Source organism: Salvelinus alpinus, chromosome 6 (assembly GCF_045679555.1).
Source record: "Salvelinus alpinus chromosome 6, SLU_Salpinus.1, whole genome shotgun sequence".
Lineage (NCBI taxonomy): Eukaryota > Metazoa > Chordata > Actinopteri > Salmoniformes > Salmonidae > Salvelinus > Salvelinus alpinus.
The window spans coordinates 30,726,380-30,749,208 of record NC_092091.1 but is presented as its reverse complement, the minus strand read 5'-3'; the positions used below and the strand labels follow the sequence as shown (position 1 = coordinate 30,749,208).

The 22,829-nt window shown below is 43.7% G+C and overlaps 2 protein-coding genes across 5 annotated transcripts in view; one reads left to right on the top strand and one right to left on the bottom strand.

Moving 5' to 3' along the window:
• Positions 1-12,439, bottom strand: part of usp24 (ubiquitin specific peptidase 24) — a 49,065-nt gene extending 36,626 nt beyond the window's left edge. For all 4 annotated transcript variants that reach the window (XM_071406251.1, XM_071406252.1, XM_071406253.1 and 1 more), the window contains exons 1-12: positions 12,049-12,439; positions 8,187-8,355; positions 7,981-8,048; positions 7,625-7,768; positions 7,391-7,513; positions 7,256-7,291; positions 2,417-2,482; positions 2,092-2,157; positions 1,913-1,987; positions 1,552-1,710; positions 1,255-1,369; positions 932-1,143 (exon numbers count right to left, since the gene is read on the bottom strand). In XM_071406251.1, the coding sequence (XP_071262352.1) occupies positions 932-1,143; positions 1,255-1,369; positions 1,552-1,710; positions 1,913-1,987; positions 2,092-2,157; positions 2,417-2,482; positions 7,256-7,291; positions 7,391-7,513; positions 7,625-7,768; positions 7,981-8,048; positions 8,187-8,355; positions 12,049-12,321 (1,506 nt within the window). In that variant the 5' untranslated portion in view covers positions 12,322-12,439. The remainder of the gene's footprint in view (positions 1-931; positions 1,144-1,254; positions 1,370-1,551; positions 1,711-1,912; positions 1,988-2,091; positions 2,158-2,416; positions 2,483-7,255; positions 7,292-7,390; positions 7,514-7,624; positions 7,769-7,980; positions 8,049-8,186; positions 8,356-12,048) is intronic.
• A 493-nt stretch (positions 12,440-12,932) lies between these two features.
• Positions 12,933-20,929, top strand: bloc1s2 (biogenesis of lysosomal organelles complex-1, subunit 2). The gene is made up of 5 exons (XM_071406292.1): positions 12,933-13,348; positions 18,710-18,817; positions 19,076-19,195; positions 19,309-19,413; positions 20,247-20,929. Exons 1-5 carry the CDS (start codon positions 13,177-13,179, stop codon positions 20,276-20,278), a joined length of 537 nt encoding a protein of 178 aa, XP_071262393.1. The 5' UTR covers positions 12,933-13,176; the 3' UTR covers positions 20,279-20,929.
• The last annotated feature ends 1,900 nt before the right edge of the window (positions 20,930-22,829 follow it).

Sequence of the window (22,829 nt, the reverse complement as noted above, 5' to 3'; positions counted from 1 at the left end):
CACAGACACACACACACACACACAGACACACACACACACACACACACGGCCTAAAATTAACTTTTTGTTCCACCAGCTATGATGGCTGGTAGATAAAAAAAAATTAAAAATCAACCAGCCAATCAGATTGTTTTTACCAGACAAAATATTTTTGTTATAATTACAATAAAAAAAATAAACAACCACGCTTTGTGATTTTTCCAAAACAAGAAATGTATTAGAAAATGTGGTAATATTGCTCAATTTCATTTCATTTTATGTGACCTGAGTCTTTTACCCAAAATATCAGATGAAAAAAAGAATCCGCTTCCCCTTTAAGGGCAGGTTACCGTGGTAACAGGACCACTCGAATCATGTCACTTGTGTCTGTGTGAGATTTGGGATGTGACTAGTAGTAGACAGCATCTACAGCGTCTCTGCTATCAGTTGAAGCAGCAGATTCAAACGAACATTGAAAAACAACCCGAGCTTCTGAACAAAACAATGTAAATAGCCAAGAAATAACAGGACAAAGTCTCACTTTGCTGACTTGAGTAAATTAAAACCAACATTTATGCCTGTGCCAGCGCCTCCAAAAGTGTATCTATCAGCGCTTCACTCACAGTGCGCAAAGCTGTTGCTGCGCGAAGTCATATGTAGGATTTGTATTTCTTTGTGCGATTAGCAGCTATGAAACAAAACAGCAGAAATATTTAGAAAACTCACACATGCTCATACTTGACTTCTGACTCTTATTTTTATTAACAAATGCGAATGTAATGCTTGCAGTGTAGAGCCTGCAAATTGACCACCCCCCAACGTGGCTGGTGAAATAGACATTCTTACCCGCCAATAGCTAAATCTACCAGCATTTGGCGGGTGTTAGTAATATTTGCAGGGCATAAAATTAACACGAACAGACACAGAGACGTTCCTAATCACACATACAGACCTTCTGTATAAGGACAAACAGGTGGCTGAGCTGGTCTAAGTTGAACTTGACGGCAGCTGCAGCCATGATGGTGTGGATGTTCTCAATCACCGTGGACGACTGTCCTGCCTGTATCATCCAGATCTTAGAGAGCTCGTCCAGAGACAGTTTACTGCCCAGCAACTCAATGATGCCTTTTATTCGATCACAATACTGGGCCTGGTCTATGTTTCCTAGAACACACACACACACCTATTACTGCTTTCTGTTACCTGGAATCACATGTCAAGATAGATAAAAGTACAAATATGTTGTTCCAGTGCTAACATTAACATTGTCTTTACCCTCCAGTGCTATTGAGAGGACAGAGTTCTCCACCAGCCAGTCCAGCAGTCTGTCTGTGTCAATGGCATTCTTCACCGTCTTAGACACAGTACTCTCCTCAATCAGCTTAGTCACCTAGACACACGCATAAACACATTTCATACCGTTTGTAGTAAGAAGCATCCACATGGACAATAGCCTAACAATAAGGAGAGCGACACCAGTTTGTCTTGGCCCTGCTGACTTTGGCAAAGGCTTCCTGTTTTACCCCTGAGTTTAACCTCTAACCTTTCACCGTGTAACCCCTGACCTCTCACCTCTTTGAGGGAGTTCATCTTGGTAGAGAAGTGAGGAGTCTTCAGCATGCGTAGCAGAGTGTCCAGGCGCAGGTCGTCCACCACAGTGACGAGGGTGGTCTGGAACCTCATACACAGCAGCTTTATGGCCGACAGCAGTTCTGGGATACTCACCAGCCTCTACAGGAGGGACAGTAACAATCATCATCTGATGCTGTGTTCATAGGAAACTCTGTACAGTCTGACTGTTCGTTTCAGACTTTAAGCTCTGAATGAACAGTTCTAGACGTTGGACACTGATATTTATAACATTTCCGGGAGCATCCCAAGGTATGTAGAGCAGAGTCTTGTGGGTATACAAGGCAGGGGGGTATTGTGGTACCTTGTCTTTCAGGTCCTTCTCCTCCAGGTTCTGAACATAGGTGATCATCTTATGGATAACAGGATCCAACATGGGCTACAAACACGCAGACATTATTATTAGTCTCATGAACTAATCATCATGCTGAGGATGTACCGTATGTTGCGTGTCTTAGTGTGTATTGGAGGGAAATGTCTTACCTGCACCAGGCTGGAGTTGAGGTATTCTGCACACACAGATAGAGGCTGGACCAGAGCAGACACACACTGCAGAGAGACAGACAGTTGCATACACACATACTCTAAAAACATTTTTGAAATGGTTGTCTCCCAAGGGTGAGGGGGTGGGGGGGCTTGAGAAGCTACAGTCTCCAGTGCAAGAGAGAGATTAACATGCTAATGGTGGAGATGGTCTTTGCTGCGAAAGGGATCAATGTGTGTGTTGTTCTGGTTAGAATCCTCAAAAGGAAGGACTCATACAAGGAGATCTAAGAGTAGCCACACAAGTATGCATGTGTGTCCTTACCCCAATCTCTATCTCCTGTGTATTGAGTTTAGCCTGGATAGCAGTGAACCCTCCCATCTCTCCAAACTAGAGAGAGCAAGAAGGGAAAGGACATTGAGAGAAGAAGAGACAGAAACAAAAATGAATGGCAATACGACTAACGGAACACAGAATTTTCACTTTAAAATGGCAAACAAAAAAAACACTGATTTCCAAGTTGAACATGCCATACAGCTCTATGCACAATGACTACTTAAAAAAATGTCATTTAAAAAAAATACATTTACTGGAAAAACTGCAGATGCAAAGTGTGGTAAAATAATTATGGTAAAATGCACTTTTTCGAGCGGAAAGATGATGGCCAGAGCTTACTCATGATGTTGCACAACGATTTAAGTCAATAAGTTATCGTTTTAGTCAAAGTATGATACTGTATATTTAGGCTTGAGGTGACAAATCCAAACTGCGCACTCCGTGTAAATCCACATGAATGCAGTATCTTTTCCTATGATATGACATACACATTATTGTCAGCCTACGTTTTGTTTCAGGACTGGGTTTTATTTTAACGTTACCACCCACCAGCATGGCATTGTATATTAATCAGAAACAGCTGCAATTGTATTCCTCTTCGCGACTGAAATGATCCAAACAGACTTGTGTTCACTGAGCCATGGAGCAAATTAAAATAAGGGGTGCAAATTTGTTTAACAAAAAATTTATCAGATCCCTTTAGATCATTTGCAAATGTTCACTGATTTGTTAGCAAGTCTGTATAAAAAAAAAAAAAATACACACACACAGCGGCCAGTTTATTAGTTACACCACCCCGTTCACGAAAATGGTTTGCTCCTACAGACAGTGAGTCACGTGGTTGTGGCTTGCTAGAAAAAGCAGGCAGACAGGCGTCGAGGCATTCATTTACTGTTCGATTGAACGTTAGAATGAGCAAAACGAGTGACCTAAGCGACAGAGCGTGGTATGACCATCGGTGAGAGGCACGTCGGCTCCAGTTTCTCAGAAACGTCAGGCATTGGCTTTTCACGCAGGACAGTGTCTACGGTTTACTGAAAATGGTGCGACAAACAAAAAATATCCAGTCAGCGGCAATCCTGTGGGCGAAAACAACTCGTTGATGAGGGGTCGAAGGAGAATTGCAAGAATCATACAAGCTAACTGGCGGGCCACAAACAGACAAATAACTGCACAGTACAACAGTGGTGTGCAGAACAGCATCTCGGAACGCACAACTCGTTGGTCCTTGTCACAGATGGGCTATTGCAGCAGACGACCACACTGGGTTCCACTCCTATCAGCCAAAAACAAGAAGAAGCGGCCACATTGGGCATGCGATCACCAACACTGGACAATTGATGAGTGGAAAAACTTCAGCCTGGTCTGACGAATCCCGGTTCCTGTTGCGTCATGCTGATGGCAGAGTCAGGATTTGGCGTAAGAGTCCATGGCCCCATCCTGCCTGGCGCCAATGGTACAGGCTGGTGGTGTAATGGTGTGGGGAATGTTTTCCTGGCACACGTTATGTCCCTTGATACTAATTGAGCAACATTTCCATCCCCCGAAGAATTCACGCTGTTCTGGACGCAAAGGGGGATCCCGACCCAGTACTAGATGGGTGTACCTAATAAACTAGCCACCCCTTTATAAATGGTATAATTGTGTGATGTGATAGCATTTTGAAAACCTGCTCCCCCGTCGCCGCAAGATGAATGGTTTTGACCGCTCATGTTTTGCTACACTACACTGCTTTGACTGGTGTAACAATAGCTAGAAACCACAAGTGTCTATGCAGAATTTAAAGTTAGTTACATGTCACTTGCAGCGTGCATGATCATGAGCAAAGTCATTGTAGCCTATCATTTCACTTCCCATGAGAACCATGAGCATTGAGTTTGCTGTACCGAAGCCTGCCCGCACACTCGCGCGCTGTTTGTGAGTGATCGCAAATATAGAATTGTACCAAATCAAGTCTATAAAAGGTTGGAATACTTTCTTTCTTGACAGCATTCCATTTACACATATGGTAAAAGTCACTAACAAGATGTAATTAGAAAGAACACACAAAGGGCCTTAATTCTTGGAGTTTAAAAAAAAATGTTATTAAACAAATAATAAGTTATTTGTCTAGGTACAACATGTACAAACGTCTTATCCACGATAATTATATATATATATTTTTTACTCTGATATGATAAGAACAAATGTTTGAAGCAAAGCATCAGTATCAAATAAACATGTTATCCATAATAAAAACGAAAAAGCTATGATAGGAAACAGTGGGTGAGAACAAATCTTCTGGAGACCTTCAAATGTTCAGGAAATCATTTCCTAGACAGATTTGCCTGGTAGCTAGCAGATTTAGCCTTACACAGCAGGGCAGACTTCTCTGTGGAAAACAGTTCCTCTGGCAATCATAGAAACCTTCTTGGTAACGAGGGCACTCAGCATGTCGGTACTGAGGGAGGCTCTGTACTGGGTTTTGTTCTTAGAAACGAGACTGAATATTCATTCACAGTCTGCATTGCTGGTGGAATATGACCAATATGCCCAGCATCACAGCCAAAAGGTGGGAGTAGACCAGGCTGCCCCCCCTTTTCATTGTGACGATTTCTCTCCAGGCCTGATCAGTGCGCATGTTGACCAGACTCTGCTCAAAGGTTGTTGCCTGAGAGTCTAACCTCATCTTCCACCAGATCAATAGAGGCTCCCTCAGGAATAATGCAGGGAAAGCGCGCCATGAAAAAGTTGAGGGATGACAACTTGGTAGTCTGCCTGTTGGCAATGTCAGCGACTACTGCATGCTGGAGGAGCACATCTCCAAATGGAAATTTCAGCAACATGTAGTCTACTGCAGAAGAAAATAAGTTTCTGACATCTGCATAGAAGGTCTTCAGATCCAACTTGCCTTGGCCCCCAATTTTAGTCTCTATAGTAGAGGTACGCTTGTCACCTCTCAAACAGGTCCAGCTCACAAGTATTGGCTTTTTTTTTTAGACACGGTTCCTAATCAACACTAAAAGCAAAATCATTTTGAAAACATAAAAACGAATGATCGCATAAATACAGACCGCAAACTGGCTACACAAAGCTTAAGTAGGCTGTGTTTCAGCCTATGTAAAGGTGCCTATTGTATTTCTTTACAGTGCATACATCATTTCAGATTTTCAAAATTGATCATCTCAAATCTAGTGCAACGGTATTTTAGAAGCATTGCCTCTATAGCTAATATCGGACACTCATTCATTCTTCATCGCTCACTCTAATAAACTCCCGACTCCATTTAATGCAAAGATGTTTACATTTATTTTTGATTATACTTTTTGTGACGTGGATCAGAATTACAGTTACAGTCTATCAGGTTGCATGATCTTCGTAATGTTACGTGGGAAATACAACTAAAGGGACGCAGAATTAAATGTATATCACACTCGCACAAATGCGACCAGTTATTTTTCGTATTTGCATTTAATTTCTTTCACCTGCAAATGCGAGTGAACTGCTGGCACTTTAGAGCCCACTGAACGTTTATCTTAAGTTCGCTAACGTTAGCTTGAAATAATTAGTGTTTACCTTTCCCACAACACACGGCGTCGAAAAAGGATTTGTCCACATGTTTCCGTACAGCTGACAGTCGGCAAACTCAGCATCACAACAAACAGGAGGGACAGACACGGGTTAGCTCCGTCGAATAATGATGTATTAATCTGCATGTCCGTTGACACAAACTCCGTACATGTCTGTGTGTTGCAGCTCGAGAATCAGGATGTTAGATTTACTTTTTTATTAAAATCGAGAATCAGGATGTTAGAGTCACTTTTTATTCAAATGTACATTAACAATAAAAAAACTAATCAGGCACCATTTATTTCTGCGTACTTTTAACTCAGATCTCGTACATGGACAGAGAATTACATAACTGGTACGCACAATGCGTGCATGTTGGCAGGTCTGTTATTTTTTCTAACTATTTCTATGGTGGATTCGCAGCCGCAATTTATGGGAGATGACAAAACTTTGGAGAAAATATATGGCGAAATCAAAGATAGGCCAGTGGTTGCAATCTGTGGCGAAGTCTTGACAAGCTGTTCATTGCGAAAAAGAAAATACTTCTGCATTTCCCGCTGTGTAATCACATTGAAAATAAGCTCACAAGAACTCCTGATAAAGTTGGGTAGCTGATATTCAGATCTTAAATAGTGGGCCTACCACATGGATGGGAATTCATAAAGATCCAGTGAGGGCTGACACCTCTGTCCGCAAGTATTTTTGGGGTGTTTTACAAATGGTAGGCTTACCACATAGATGGGCATTCATAAAATTACATTTCAGGCTACACCTCAGTAAGTACAGTCTGACACCGATGCCTTTTGGACTTTTTTGGTGCAGTCCGGACCTGCCTTGATTTCCACATCCACGGACATTGGTTTTTGGTCCGGTCCGGACCATCCTTGATTTCACCCAAAAATAGATGTCTATAAATTACTTATTTTCAACTTTCATTCAGAACCAAAAATGAACTGGATTTCAACGCCTGGAAAATCCGTAATTTTCAACATCCGGAAAAAGACGCCTTTTCAACGTCCTGGAAAATATGTATTTTAAACATAAGGAAAATACTTTCACCTTTCATTCAGAACCTAAATTTAACCTAACTTCAATGTCTGGGGGGGCTTTAAAAGTAGTCATTGTGCAAGATATATGTTTTGTTAAACCTTGAAATCAGTGGAGTTTTTTGGTATACATTTTAAAGTGAAAAATATGAGTTCTCAGCATAATTCTGTTACCATGAAACTGCCCTGAACTATCACAGAGGTGTGTGTAGGTGTGTGTGGGAGGACTTACCCGATTGACCAGGTCTACCAGCCAGCCATGAGGCTCCTGTAGAAACAAAAGGCACACACACGTGATCAGTCACACATACATTTTCTTTGTTTTTTATACTTGTACTTTAGAGCCACACCCATATTACAGCCTCACCTTTTGGTAGCTGTTGCTAGGTGACACAGCAAACATGGCTTCCTCTCCAAACACCTCGCTCCAGTTCCTCTGACACGTCTTCATACGGTTCTTAAAGTGGTACTCATTGTCTGGGTTGAAGGCCTACAGACAGACAGCTAATGGTTAAAGGGGCGAGGTGTGTGAATGCTATTTCATGTGACGTGGTGTTGTGTGTGTGTTTACTGTATGCATGAGGTCTGTGTGTGTACCCACAATAGTCAGTACACCCATCACGCCAACAGGTATGGGGTCCCGTTTGACTCTCTCAGCCACCAGCTCCACCAGTAACATCAACATGTTGTAGATCCCCTCATGGATCTCTGTTCCCCACTTATGGACCGCACTACTGGTCAGGAGCTAGAAAGGGATGGGAAGAGCGAGAGCAAGCAGAGTGAGTGAACGTGTCAATATTCCACCAAACAGTCCTGTTCAAATAGGCCTCCTTTCTTGAAGATGAGGGGAACTGTGTTTGAAACAGGTTGTACACCACTCACTTATAAGTGTTATGCACACACACAAACACACCAACACACCCTTAAAGGCTTCATTCAAGCATACACACAACTCACCTTTTTAAAGGCCTCATGCATACACCTGTCCATAAACTGCTTACAGTTTTCATCCGCATCCGCCAGACCTGAGAGAGAGACAGAGTGAGAGACAGAAAGAGAGAGACAACTGGGTGTAAAATAATGTGTGAAAAGCATCCAACAGTTACAAGTCACAAAACCCACAACAACAAACCCACCCCACACACTTACTCGCTCTCTCTTACCGTGTTTGGCGAGGCAGGTGGCTGCGACCAGACATTTGCCCAGTGACTCCTCTCTCTTGTAGGGGATGGACCAGTGGTCAGTGAACACTCTGTTCTCCAGTTCATACAGGTTAGTGGTGGGGAACTCCATACTGCTGCCTGAACAATTCCCATTCTCATCATTACTCCTCTGAAACACACAGAAACATTTTATAGTTCTACCAGTGTTGTAGTCCTCGAGACCGGTCTTGAGAGTCTTGGTCTTGTCTAGGTTTCAGATAACATTACTCTGTCTCGGACATTGAGGACTCGTAATTTCTTCGAGACCAGCGGAGTAAGAAACTCAATTACCAGCTCCCATTCAGTCAGACTCAGCGTATAAAACTGTTTGGTCGAGCCAAACATCCACCCTCCTTTCACGACACATTAACATCTTATCGCCTATTCAAACCTGGGCTTCCTACTTTACTCGTAACATTACTGTCCTTTACTTTCATTGAAAAATATCCTCAAACTGTCACACTCGACAGAATGTCCTTTGATTCGCTGGCATATTTTGGAACATATTTTGTCTCTATCTATTAGAGACCTGCTTGGGTTAGTGATCATCTGTAGAGTGGTTCTCTGCCATCAGCACGCATTCTCTCACCATTCTGACTGTCTAAAGAATCAATATGTTCTTCTGAAATATAAACACAGAAATACTGGACATTTTAAACTCATTATGGTGGTTATTTGACACAATTACAATCATGGTCTTGAATTGGACTTAATTTTTCTGATCTCGGTCTTGACTCGCCCCCCTCCCGGTCTTGGTCTTGACTCAGACTCGATTTGCTCCGGTCTATAAAAATCGGTCTCGCTTTCGTTGTCTTGAACACAACACAACAGGCTGTGAGAGGTGTGTGTGTGTGTTCAATAACCCCTCTGCCCTTTCAGTACAGCATACCAATATATGATCGATGGAAGGATGAAGGGGGAGGGAAGGAGGGAGAGAGAGAAGCATCAGGTTTCAGCTATCTTCCTTCATAGAAAAAATTGGAAAGAGAGATGAGCTCTAGATGGATAGGTGGATGGAGGGAGTCAGAGATGAGCGTTTCTCTAAGACAGAAACGTCAACAGCCAAACATTTCACTGCTGAGGAGCACCTAAATCAGAAACCTCTGAACAGCACAGTCCAATCAGAGACCTCTTTTTGAGGTCAAGAAGACAGTATGAACTGTTGACCTGTCTCTTAACAGGTCAGAACCAATAGGCAGTTATCACTGTTTCCTCTCAGCATTATTAACACAGTAACAATAACAGTACTAGTGCTGTTTTCCTGCTTGAGGAGAAGCTAAGGGGAGGACTGGAGCTCTGGGCTTCTCTCAGGAGGACAGGGTGTGGTGTGTTTGTTAGTGTGTCAATGTCTTTCTGGTGTGTGTGTTTTTAATGAGTGTGTGTGCTAATGTGTTTATGTACGCATGTACGTATGTTGCGCAGGGCAGCTAAGTAACCATTCGAGAATGTAGGGATGTTTGTGTGTGTGGAGCTATATTTAGGATGAGAATGCAGGGCCACAGACCCGTGACATGCCTCCTAAGGCACAAACAGCAGAGACGCAAAAAACAAGCTGGAGAGAGAGATGGAGGAGAAAGAGTGAGACGGAGATTTGTCTGGCACAATGGTGTGAATGTGAACCATTTGAATATGTAACCTGAAATACATGTTTTCAATATAAAAACAAAACAGGGCTGCTTTTGATGCAGACGGTTCCTGGAAAATGGGGTCCATTTGAAAACATTTTGCAATGCTGTGACCTACTGAATGCAACCCGGGTGTCAGACACACACACGCCCACACCCTGGTGATCAACGTCACCATGCACACGGTTTCGCACAGCAATGAAGACAGCGGACATAATCTGCTGTGTGTAGAGAATGGAGATGGTACCCTAACCGCTAGACTAGAGAGATACGCCTTACGATCGGATGCCAAGCAGTTGCCATACCAAGCGGTGATGCAGCCAGCCAAGATGCTCTCAATGATGCAGCTGTAAATAAAAAATTAAAAAAGGATCTGAGGGCTCATGCCAAATCTTTTCAGCCTCCTGAGAGGGAAGAGGTGTTGTCATGCCCTCTTCACGACTGTGTTGGTGTGTGTGGACCATGATAGATCCTTAGTGATGTGGACACCGAAGAACTTGAAGCTCTCGACCCCTCCACTACAGCCCAGTCGATGTGAGTGGGGGCGTGCTCGACCCTCTGTTTCCTGTAGTCCACGACCAGCTCCTTTGTCTTGCTGACGTTGAGGGAGAGGTTGTTGTCCTGGCTTCTGACCCCCTTATCAAAATGCAACATTCCAAAATGTAGCTGACTGTTCTGGAGGTTGTCCTCTAACCAGTGATGTAAAAATACTGCCTATCCAGTTCCATGTGGTTTTAGAGTTGTGGTAGTTTAAACAGTGCATACCCCCACCCCAATCGTTGAGTGATGTATTGCCACTTGAAAAAACAACAAGGTTTTGGAGCTTGTGCAGTTTATAAGTAGCTCCTTAAAAAAAATACATACGATTACTATTGTTGCACATGTATATGTAGATAGTACATTTCATGTTTTCAATATTCTCACAAACTGTTATTGGTTCTTGATTTGGACACTTTAAAACTGTTTTGACATTGGACTATCATTACGTCTTAACAGGAAGCAGCAACAGCATCATTTTCAATTTAAGTATTAGGAATACAAACTGATCTTTCAACATAAAATGTCCAATGGTATTTTACTCAAATCAGGTAAAAACCGCTGAATGAGACCAAAAACGTCTGCGATTGAGTTATTTTGATACCCAAATCACCAAAACGGTTTTGCCCTGCCCCTCCTTGATGCTCTCTAGCTAGCTTGCAGCTGCTGTATGCTGGAGTTTAGTTAGACATCATGTAGTTCAGACGGGTTAGACATCACGTTGTCACTGGACTATGAACAATTAAAAATAACTTTCTTTATTAGACAATATTTAAAGCACAAGATGGCCACATCAGGTTCACGGGCGATTGCGAAATCTCAGCTTCTCTAATGTACCTAGTTATAGCCAGCTTAGTTCGCGTAGCTAACGTTGGCTAGCTACATTTTAGTTAACAGACGCTCTTATCCAGAGCCCATACATGAGCAATTAGGGTTAAGTGCCTTGCTCATCGACGGATTATTCACGTAGTGGGCTCAGGGATTCCAACCAGTGACCTTTCGGTTACTGGCCCAACGCTCTTAACCGCTAGGCTACCTATGGACTTCGTCTCCGGCCTAACAACACCGGTGCCAATATCCAACAAACACCGGCTTCTCGGGCATTATCACTAGCTCCATTACATTATGCTAAGCTGCATACAGATGTGCATTTCCCCAAGATAATGAATGCGAAGATCTTAATATCACCACATTCACTCTGCAAACCGGCTTTATTAATAACTATTGCAAACACTAGTTAGTTGGTTAGCAAGTTTGCCCATGTAACGTTAGAGATTCGCACATTCCCCGCTAACTACCTAGCTAGCTGTCTAGCAACAGTTACATTCTGAATCGGATGGTGGCTCGTGTGCACCCAATGTCAATACTGATGATGAAAGTATATAGTGCTGTATTTACAACTCAACTAGCCGGGTGTCGAATTTATGCAGACCGAGATTGAGCTAACTGTAAATTGAGTTATGCATGCCGCGGATTTTCCTTCTATATTTTGACAGCCAGGCATGAGCGGAGGGCGCTATGCAGTATTGTAGGGCGAGCCCTGTCTGGCTACCTAGCCATCATCATCATCGCTAGATTTGATAGCGCTAACGACGTTAGCTAGCTTGTGTTCTAGCTTACGAAGCCAGCGAACTAACGTTACTATCCTTCTTCACCCATACCTCGCTCTCCACCACATCGTGGTATGCGGGAGGTGGGTCGAACCCTCCAGTCCCAGTCCGCCCGCTGGACTCCCCGTCTCCACTTGGGCCTGGGGCAGGGCCACTCTCCATCGGCTCATATCCATACCCAAGACCGGGGCTTTCGTTGGTCAGGAGCGCCACAGCCTCGTTGATGTCGTTCTTCGCCAGGCGTAGCGCCTTGCGTATCGCCACTGCATCTGGGAAACCCATGCAGAGGAGAGTTGTCATATGTTGCTCCTCTTCTGTCTCCATGGTTAAGTTTTGTGTCTCAGGCTAGCTACAAACGGGATGTAAAACAGCACAGTCCTGTAGCGGAGCATGGCGCCATGTTTACAATCACGCAGGCTGTCACGATGGTTCACTGGACACTTCCTGCGTAGAACGTCAGCACTCTGACCCACCCATATGAACCGAAGAGAGGACTTGAGGATCCTCTTTTTTTTACCCCAAAACATCTAACATTAGGCTGACTAGTTAGCTCTGCAAACACTAACATTATGTTTCACACTGATTCGAAGGGTTCATAATGCAACACGACTACAGGCAAAACAGCATGGACAGCTCGAGCTCACTACACTCGAACAATGACAAAACAATATAAAACTATCAATCAATATGAATAGGAAAAATATAAATGAATCGTGATATTGTTTCTGTGATGATGGTGAGTGTTGACAACCACACGACGTAGCACGCACCTGTCAAGTCAACTGGTGTAGCTCGAATTCAGAAGAGGGGGAATAATTAATTTTTATTATTTTATTTAACCTTTTATTATTTTTTTATTGAACCTTTATTTAACTAGGCAAGTCAGTTAATAACAAATTCGTATTTACAATGACGGCCTACCAAAAGGCAAAAGGCCTCCTGCGGGGACGGGGGCTGGGATTAAACATTACAAAATGTAATACAAATATAGGACAAAACACACATCATGACAACACTACATACAGAGGGACCTAAGATAACAACATAGCATAGCTGCAACACATGACAACAACATGGTACAAACATTATTGGCCACAGACAACAGCACAAAGGGCAAGAAGGTAGAGACGACAATAAATGTCACGTGAAACTCCATCATGTGACTGACGGAAAGGCAAGATGGCGGCCACGGGAGAGGAGGCTGCTGCGATGGATAGCATCTCCAGAGTACCCCCGGCCCATCCTACCGTCCTCAGCCTGGGAGGGAGCTCTGAAACCCGGGGAGAGCCTGGCGAGACTGCTGCTGACGGCCAGGTTGTGCCCGCTGCGCCCAAGAAGCCTACCAGCAGCAGTGAGTGGTGCTTGCTAGCTTCCAATTCCAGCTAGCCGTAGCAGGTCAACAAACACAAATGGGCCAATGGAGACGCCCTGGCTGCAAGTTGATGCGCTATTTTAGTTATTGAGAGCAAGAAGATTAACACTTTGTTTGTTGTTTACTCTGGCCATCTTCTGATACTAGACTGGTGTTAGTACCATAAGGGCCGACTATAGCCTTTTGGGGACCCTAAGTGAGGGGGCCCTGCAATTCTACACATTTTGCCATGATGCCATGTTAATTATACAGTATCTGAGTGAGAGTGACTCACAAAATCAATGGGGCTCCCATGGAGGTTAGTGCCCCTGGGCGGTATTTGGCCATGATAACTGACTAGACTAACTGACTAGACAATCTAAAAATTGTTAACTGACATGGCTAATTGAGTGACTGTCTGACTGACAAAACAAGAGAAACTGCTGATGTAACAACTACATGTTGAACTTGCACCTTGTGTATTCTAACTCTAAACAGTAAGTTGAGACCCCAACTGAGTTAATATATACACTACATGACCAAATGTATGTCGACACTTGCTCGTTGAACATATTCCAAAATCATGGGCATTAATATGGAGTTGGTCCCCCTTTGCTGCTATTACAGCCTCCACTCTTCTGGGAAAGCTTCCCACTAGATGTTGGAACATTGCTGTGGGGACTAGCTTCCATTCAGCAAGTGTTGCAACCTGAGGACAGACGATTTCTATGCGCTTCAGCACTCGGTCATCCTGTTCTGTGAGCTTGTGTGGCCTACCACTTTGTGGCTGAGCCGTTGTTGCTCCTAGATGTTTTAACTTCACAATAACAGCACTTACAGTTGACCAGGGCAGCTCTAGCAGAGCAGACATTTTATGAACTGACAAAGATGGCATCCTGAGCTCATCGGTACGGGCCATTTTACTGCCAATGTGTGTCTATGGAGATTGCATGTCTGTGCTCGATTTTATAGATGTGTCGGCACAGATGTAGCTGAAATAGGCGAATCTGCTAATTGGAAGGGGTGTCCACATACTTTTGTGTGTGTATGTACGGTACCAGTCAAGTTTGAACACACCTACTCATTCAAGGTTTATTTTTACTATTTTCTACATTGTAGAATAATAGTGAAGACATCAAAACTATGAAATAACACACATGGAGTCGTGTAGTAACCAAAAAAGTGTTAAACAAGTAAAAATATGTTTTAGGATCTTCAAAGTAGCCACCATTTGCCTTTGACAGCTTTGCACACTCTTGGCATTCTCTCAACCAGATCCACCTGGAAGGAGTTCCCACATGTGCTGAGCACTTGATGGCTGCTTTTCCTTCACTCTGCGGTCCAACTCATCTCAATTGGGTTAAGGTCAGGTGATTGTGAAGGCCAGGTCATCTGATGCAGCACTCTCCTTCTTGGTCAAATAGTCCTTACACAGCCTGGAGGTGTGTTGGGTCATTGTCCTGTTGAAAAACAAATGACAGTCGCACTAAGCGCAAACCAGATGTGATGGCGTATCACTGCAGAATGCTGTGGTGGCCATGCTGGTTAAATGTGCTGTGAATTCTAAATAAATCACATACCGTGTCACCAGCAAAGCACCATCACACCACCTCCTCCTCCATGCTTCACTGTTGGAACCACACACGCAGAGATCATCCGTTCATCTACTCTGCGTCTCACAAAGACACAGCGGTTGGAACCAAAAATATCACACAGACTCATCAGCAAAGGACAAATTTCCACCGGTCTAATTTCCATTGCTCGTGTTTCTTGGCCCAAGCAAGTCTCTTCTTCTTATTGGTGTCCTTTAGTAGTCGTTTCTTTGCAGCAATTCAACCATGAAGGCCTCATTCACGCAGTCTCCTCTGAACAGTTGATGTTGAGATGTGTCTGTTACTTGAACTCTGAAGCATTTATTTGGGCTGCAATTTCTGAGGCTGGTAACTAATTAACTTATCCTCTACAGCAGAGGTAACTCTGGGTCTCATGAGAGCCAGTTTAATCATAGTGCTTGATGGTTTTTGCGACTGCACTTGAAGAAACTTTCAAAGTTCTTGAAATGTTCAATATTGACTGACCTTCCTGTCTTAAAGTAATGATGGACTGTCGATTCTCTTTGCTTATTTGAGCTGTTCTTGCCATAATATGGACGTGGTCTTTTACCAAATAAGATTATCTTCTGTATACCACCCCTACCTTGTCACAATACAACTGATTGGCTCAAACACATTAAGAAGGAAAGAAATTTCACAAATTAACTTTTAACAAGGTACACCTGTTAATTGAAATGCATTCCACGTGACTACCTCATGAAGCTGGTTGAGAGGATGCCAAGAGTGTGCAAAGCTGTCATCAAGGCAAAGGGGGGCTACTTTGAAGAATCTCAAATATATTTTGATTTGTTTAACACTTTTTTATTTTTTTTGTTTACTATATGACTCCATGGTTGTTCTTTAAAAGTAATTTCCTCACCATCTTAAATAAGCATGCCCCTTTCAAAAAATGTAGAACAAAGAACAGATGTAGCCCTTGGTTCACTCCAGACCTGACTGCCCTCGACCAGCACAAACATCCTGTGGCGTACTGCACTAGCATCGAATTGTCCCCGCGATATTCAACTTTTCAGGGAAGTCAGGAACCAACACACACAGGAAAGCAAAGGCTAGCTTTTTGAAATGGAAATTTGCATCCTGTAGCTCTAACTCCAAAAAAATTTGGTACACTAAAGTCCATGGAGAATAAGAGCACCTCCTCCCACTGAGGCTAGGAATCACTGTCACCACTGATAAATCCACGATAATCGAGAATTTCAATAAGCATTTATCTACGGCTGGCCATGCTTTCCTCCTGGCTACCCCGGCCAACATGGATACTTCCACATCATCATCTGCACATCTATCACTCCAGTGTTAATTTGCTAAATTGTCATTACTTCGCTACTATGGCCTATTTATTGCCTTACCTCCTTACTCCATTTGCACACACTGTATACAGATTTTCTATTGTGTCATTGACTGTACGTTTGTTTATCCCATGTGTAGCTCTGTGGTGTTGTTTTTTTCGCACTGCTTTGCTTTATCTTGGCCAGGTCGCAGTTGTAAATGAGAACTTGTTCTCAACTGGCCTACCTGGTGAAATAAAAGTGTGTTAAAAGTGTGTTATTTCATAGTTTTGATGTCTACAATGTAGAAAATTAGTACAAATAAAGAAAAACATACATGAGTAGGTGTGTCCAAACTTTTGACTGTGTGTATGTGTGTTTGTGTGTGTATACACACGCACACGCTCTTTTGGTCATGTATGTATGTGGACACCTGCTCGTCGAACATCACATTCCAAAATCATGGGCATTAATATGGAGTTGGTCCCCCCCACTAGAAACATTGCTTTTGGGACTTGCTTCCATTCAGACACAAGTGCATTAGTGAGGTCTGGCACTGATGTGAAATTAGGACTGGCTCGTAGTCAGCGTTCCAATTCAGCCCAAAGGTGTTCGATGGGGTTGAGGTCAGGGCTCTGTGCAAGCCAGTCTAGTTCTTCGACACCGATCTCGAAAAACTAGTTCTGTATAGATCTTGCTTTGTGCACGGGGGGCACTGTCATGCATAAACAGGAAAGGGCCTTCCCCAACCTGTTGCCACAAAGTTGGCAGCACAGAATTGTCTAGAGTGTCATTGTATACTGTAGTGTTAAGATTTCCCTTCACTGAAACTAAGGGGCCTAACCTGAAATATGAAAAACAGCCCCAGACCATTATTTCTCCAACACCAAACTTTACAGTTGACACTGCATTGGGGCAGGTAGCGTTCTCCTGGCATCCGCCAAACCCAGATTCGTCCGTCTGACTGCTAGATGGTGAATTGTGATTCATCACTCCAGAGAATGCGTTTCCACTGCTCCAGAGTCCAATAGCGGTGAGCTTGACATCACTCCAGACGTCGCTTGGCATTGTGCATCTTAGGCTTGTTTGCGGCTGCTCGGCCATGGAAACCCATTTCATGAAGCTCCCGATGAACAGTTCTTGTGCTGATGTTGCTTCCAGAAACCGTTTGGAACTCTGTCGTGATTGTTGCAACTGAGGACAGACTATTTTTACATGCTTCAGCCCTCGGCGGTCCCGCTCTGTGAGCTTGTGTGGCCTACCACTTCACGGCTGAGCCGTTGTTGCTCCTAGACATTTCCACTTCACAATAACAACACTTACAGTTGACCAGGGCAGAAATGTGACAAAATGACTTGGTGTACTGTTGGCATCCTATGACGGTGTCACGTTGAAAGTCACTGAGCTCTTCAGTGAGGCCATTCTACTGCCAATGTTTTACTATGGAGATTGCATGGCTGTGTGCTTGTTTTTTATAAACCTGGCAGCAATGGGTGTGTGGCTGAAATAGCTGAATCGACTAATTTGCAGGGTTGTCCACATACTTTTTTTATATATATATTTATGAGTATATACTGAACAAAAATATAAATGCAACATACAACAATTTCAAAGAGTTTACAGAGTTACAGTTCATATAAGGAAATCAGTCAATTGAAATAATAAATCAATTAGGCCCTAATCTATGGTTTTTACATGACTGGGCAGGGGGGCAGCCCTGGGTGGGCATAGGCTCACCCACTGATGCGCCAGGCCCAGCCAATCAGAATGAGTTTTCCCAAGAAGAGCTTTATTACAGACATAAATACTCCTGTTTCATCAGCTGTCCGGGTGGTTGGTCTCGGATAATCCCGCTGGTGAAGAAGCCGGATGTGGAGGTCCTGGGCTGGCATGGTTACACGTGGTCTGCAGTTGTGAGGCCGGTTGGACGTACTGCCAAATTTTCTAAAATGACGTTGGAGGCAGCTTATGGTAGAGAAATAAACATACAATTATCTGGTAACAGCTCTGGTGGAAATTCCTGCAGTCAGCATCCCAATTGCACGCTCCCTCAACTTGAGACATCTGTGGCATTGTGTTGTATGACAAAACTGCCCATTTTAGAGTGACCTTACTGTATATTGTCCCCAGCACAAGGTGCATCTGTGTAATGATCATGCTGGTTAATCAGCTTCTTGATATGCCACACCTGTCAGGTGGACGAATTATCCTGGGAAAGGAAAAATGCTCACCAACAGGGATGTTAACAAATTTATGCACAAAATGTGAGAGTTTATTAAGCAACTGCTTATGCCTGGAGTCGACCATGAGTACCTTTTATTACATTAGAATGCAGTAGCTAAGCCGACTATCACAGCATCATGCCAAGGAACTGGCAACTTGGTCCTACATCTGAGGTAGGAGCCAACTGAATCCTCCAGAGTACGGATGATGAGATGTTTCTACAACATGTCAATGGTGTGTAACTGCTGTGTGTGTAGGTGACGGTGGGGTGGAGACTGCAGAGGAGGCTGTAGAACCAGACATCAATGAGCTCTGTACAGACATGTTCGATAAGATGGCGGTCTTCCTACAAGGAGAACTCACAGGTGTGCCTGTCTATCTGTCTGTATTCCTGCATGTCTGTCTCCCTTGCCTGTCTGACTGTCTTTTGTCTCTCCCTCTACATTGTCTATACAGTTGCATACTAGTATACGCTGAGTGTACAAAACATTACGAACACCTTCCAAATATTGAGTTGTTTTATTACACTCAGTGAATACTGTCATGTCTTCAGCATAACAACAATGTCATACTCTTCTGTTGTGGAGAAAGTTTCATGCTCCCCCGTTTCCCTCTTCTCCCAGGCACCTGTGAGGACTACCGTCTGCTGGAGAATATGAACAAGCTGACCAGTCTGAAGTACATGGAGATGAAAGACATCAGCATTAATATCAGCAGGAACCTGCAGGACCTCAACCTCAAGTGTATGTTTATTAGCCTTTCAAACATGAAGGGGATGCTTGCGACCCTTTATGAAAATTATGGGGTTTTTTTTACCTTCATTTAACTGAAAAATATATTATTTTGTGTGTTACAGACGCCAGCCTCCAGCCCTATCTAGACCAGATAAACCAGATTGAGGAACAAGTCTCGTCTCTGGAGCAGGCTGCTTATAAACTGGACACCTACTCCAAGAAGCTTGGTAAGACAGAAACACACACACAGACAGAGTAGCATGCCTGTGGAAACACATACCGTAGCTTCATATTGCAAGTCTATATTTATACCAGGGCTGTAAGTGGAAAAGAGCCTACTGAGTTCCAGTGTGTAACCTTAACCCTCACCAGACTGACAGGGGGAGAGAAGTGGTAGATAGAAATAAATATCTGTTAGCTCGGTCACTAAGGCTTCTCTATTAGAATCTGCTAGCAGTCTCTATGGCAGATGTGCTAAGAATAGCCGTGCTGCAGTGTTCAGCTCAACATTAAAGCCCCATGTAGTGTTTTTAATGTATTTTTTTAAATCTTCACTGCATATCTAATAAATCACTGTTTATTTAAACAACTCCTAAATATATATTTGTATTATTTATTACCCTGTTCCTCTTTTGGCCATTGAAATGCTCAGTCTGATCGTGTGGGTGTTAGGAAAGAAATTTGAAGATATTCACATACACAGCCCTGATTGGCTGATAGGATGATCTAGAGCCCACCCGCTTACCCTGATGAACGGTTATTGGTCTTTTATAATCAGATCAGATTGTGATGTCATGATCTGGGCCGAAAACTCCATCCCACCTGAACAGGCTGTGTTATTTCGACCTCATAGTGTCATATTAAAAATGCACTTGTGGTGCCCTCTGCTGTTTAAGTTCACCTCTACACCCTGAGCTCCAACAGCAGAGAGCGCTAGCACACTGTCCCAAATGAACAGCTAAAAATTCACTTCCCTTGGACACTACTCCTAAGTGTGTGTGTGTGAGACTAACTAACCTTCCTGCACAGTCAGTCAGTCAATCTGTCTGTCTCTCTGCAGAGGCCAAGTTCAAGAAACTGGAGAAGCGATGATGAAGAGTAAATATGGAAGAAGAATATGAGGAAGAGGGGTTGATGGAGGAGGCCTGAGGGGGTACTGGTCCTCCTTCTCCCCGTCTGTAGACTAACCCATTTGATCTGAGGAAGCAAGACCCACATCTTTACAACACCAGCCTTATATAGAGAGGTGTGAGGTAGCCTGGGGTTGGTTGGAGGGATATCCCAGATGTTAGACCTAGTATTATAATTTTTGTTGGATCATTAAAGTTGCTTGTAGATGGGGCTTTGGGTAGTTTATTGAGGCCATATTCCTGTTAGCAACATTCCAGGCCGCTCTGTGTCGTCCTGTCACAATGACAATTTACTTCCTGGATTTAGTGAATTGACCCCTACCTTGGTGCACACTACCCTAGAATCACCAACCTCCTTCTAACCTTGAAGTTACACAGCTAAGAAGATGACAACTAAATTCACTTTTCTACTGATGGACTTTAGCGTCTTTAAATGTTTTCCTCTGCTGGCATCATGAACTGAATTCAAACCTTTTTTATCTTTATAATACTTTTTTGCTTGTGTATACTAATGTCCCTTAAAAGCATTGCCATACATGTTTGATTGCAGCATGTGTAAAATGTATCTTCTGAAAACATTAACTTTGAACTAATAATAAATCTGTGAAGGAAACTGATGTGTTGTCATTTGGCCAGCAGATGGAAGCGGTACTCCATGTTCATAATGAAGTGCTGGCTGTGTATGTGAGACTAGGGTGTGATCTCCCAGTCAACATTGTTGATTCACATTTCCACTGAAACATTCTCCCGGACCCCAACTAACCACACAGACCCCCTCTGCATCATAACTAACCACAAACCCCCTCATATCCAGAGCAACTTACAGGAGCAATTAGGGTTAATAGCCTTGCTCAAGGGCACATTGACAGATTTTTCACCTAGTCATCTCAGGGATTTGAACCAGTAACCTTTCGGTTACAGGCCCCATTCTCCCTCTGTCTTTCTCTTTATCCCCTTCCCTTCTCTCCCTCTTTTGTCCTGGAGCAAAGCAAATCTGATCCCATTGCCAGGGGCAATAGATTATCAGAGCGGATGCCGATACGGCCTCCTGCACTGCTCTCCTGTGTGTAAGTGGCTGCATGGGGGTTGTGAGTGTGTGTGTGTGTGTTTGTTTGTAGGGGCTTAATCTAAAGCAGGTCTCTGTCATTAGGCCAGTGAAGGCCCAGCTCATTATTCATAATGTAACATTATTTACCTCTTCCTCCCTCTCTCTCTCCCCTAGTCGATAAATGCTTCAACATGGTGTTTTCTCTTGTTGCTACAACTTACAATCTTCAGGGGGTACAATATATGACAAACTCGGTTTGAACTCAGGTTGTCTGCACGCCACAGGACGGTCAACTCGCTGAGACAGCATCATGGGTGTAACGCTGCATATGGGGGGTTAAATCCGATACGTAGGGGAACGGGACAAGGGAGGGAGAATTAAATGAGGCTCTGGTTTCTTTCCCCCGTCATCCAACTCTTTATTGCTCAAGAAAGAGTCTTATTTTTATGTTTGTACTTTTACCCATTTTTCTCCCCAATTGGTAGTTAGTCTTGTCCCATTGCTGCAACTCCCGTACGGACTCGGGAGAGGTGAAGGTCGAGAGCCATGCGTCCTCCGAAACACGACCCAGCTAAGCCACACTGCTTCTTGACACACTGCTCGCTTAACCCGGAAGCCAGCCGCACCAATGTGTCAGAGGAAACATTGTACAACTGGCAACCGAAGTCAGCTTGCAGGCGCCGACCCGCCACAAGGAGTTGCTAGAGTGCGATGGGACAAGGACATCCCGGCCGGCCAAACCTTCCCCTAGCCCGGACGATGCTGGGCCAATTGTGCACCGGCTCATGGGTCTCCTGCTCACGGCCGGCTATGACACAGCCTGGGATCGAACCCAGCCTGTAGTGACGCCTCAAGCTCTGCGATGCAGTGCCTTAGACCGCCGCGCCACTCGGGAGGCCCAAAGAGTCTTAAAGGGAGGCGTGATCGAGGCCTGCTACAGTCTATCTGGAGGCTCCCTGAGGACGTCCCTTCAAGTGCCAATACAGTTTACTCTGATTTATTATATGAATCTGTGTAACCACTGAAAGACCGACATAAAGCCTGACAATCACACACTCTAGATCAGGGGTTTTCCCACCTCTCCTCTGGGACCCCAAGACGTTTCACAATTTTGTTGTAGCCCTAAACCAGCTCACCTGATTCACCTATTCAAGGGCTTGATGATTAGTTCAAGTTGATCAGGTGTGCTAGCTGTCGATAAGTTAAAATACATGGAATGGCTGGGGGTCCCCGAGGAGAGGTTTGAAAACCCCTGCTCTAGATGGATAGAAAGATAGATGGGACACTAGCCAGTATTGGCACATAAACATATTATGCGTACACACAGACTGTTCTTACTGGTACTGACCACAAAAGTCCCTGAGAGAGTCCTTGAGAAATATGATTTGAGAAATATCAAACATCAATCAAGATGGCCAATTACAATAGCAGGGCAGGATGCCACACCACACTGTCGAGTAAGTGA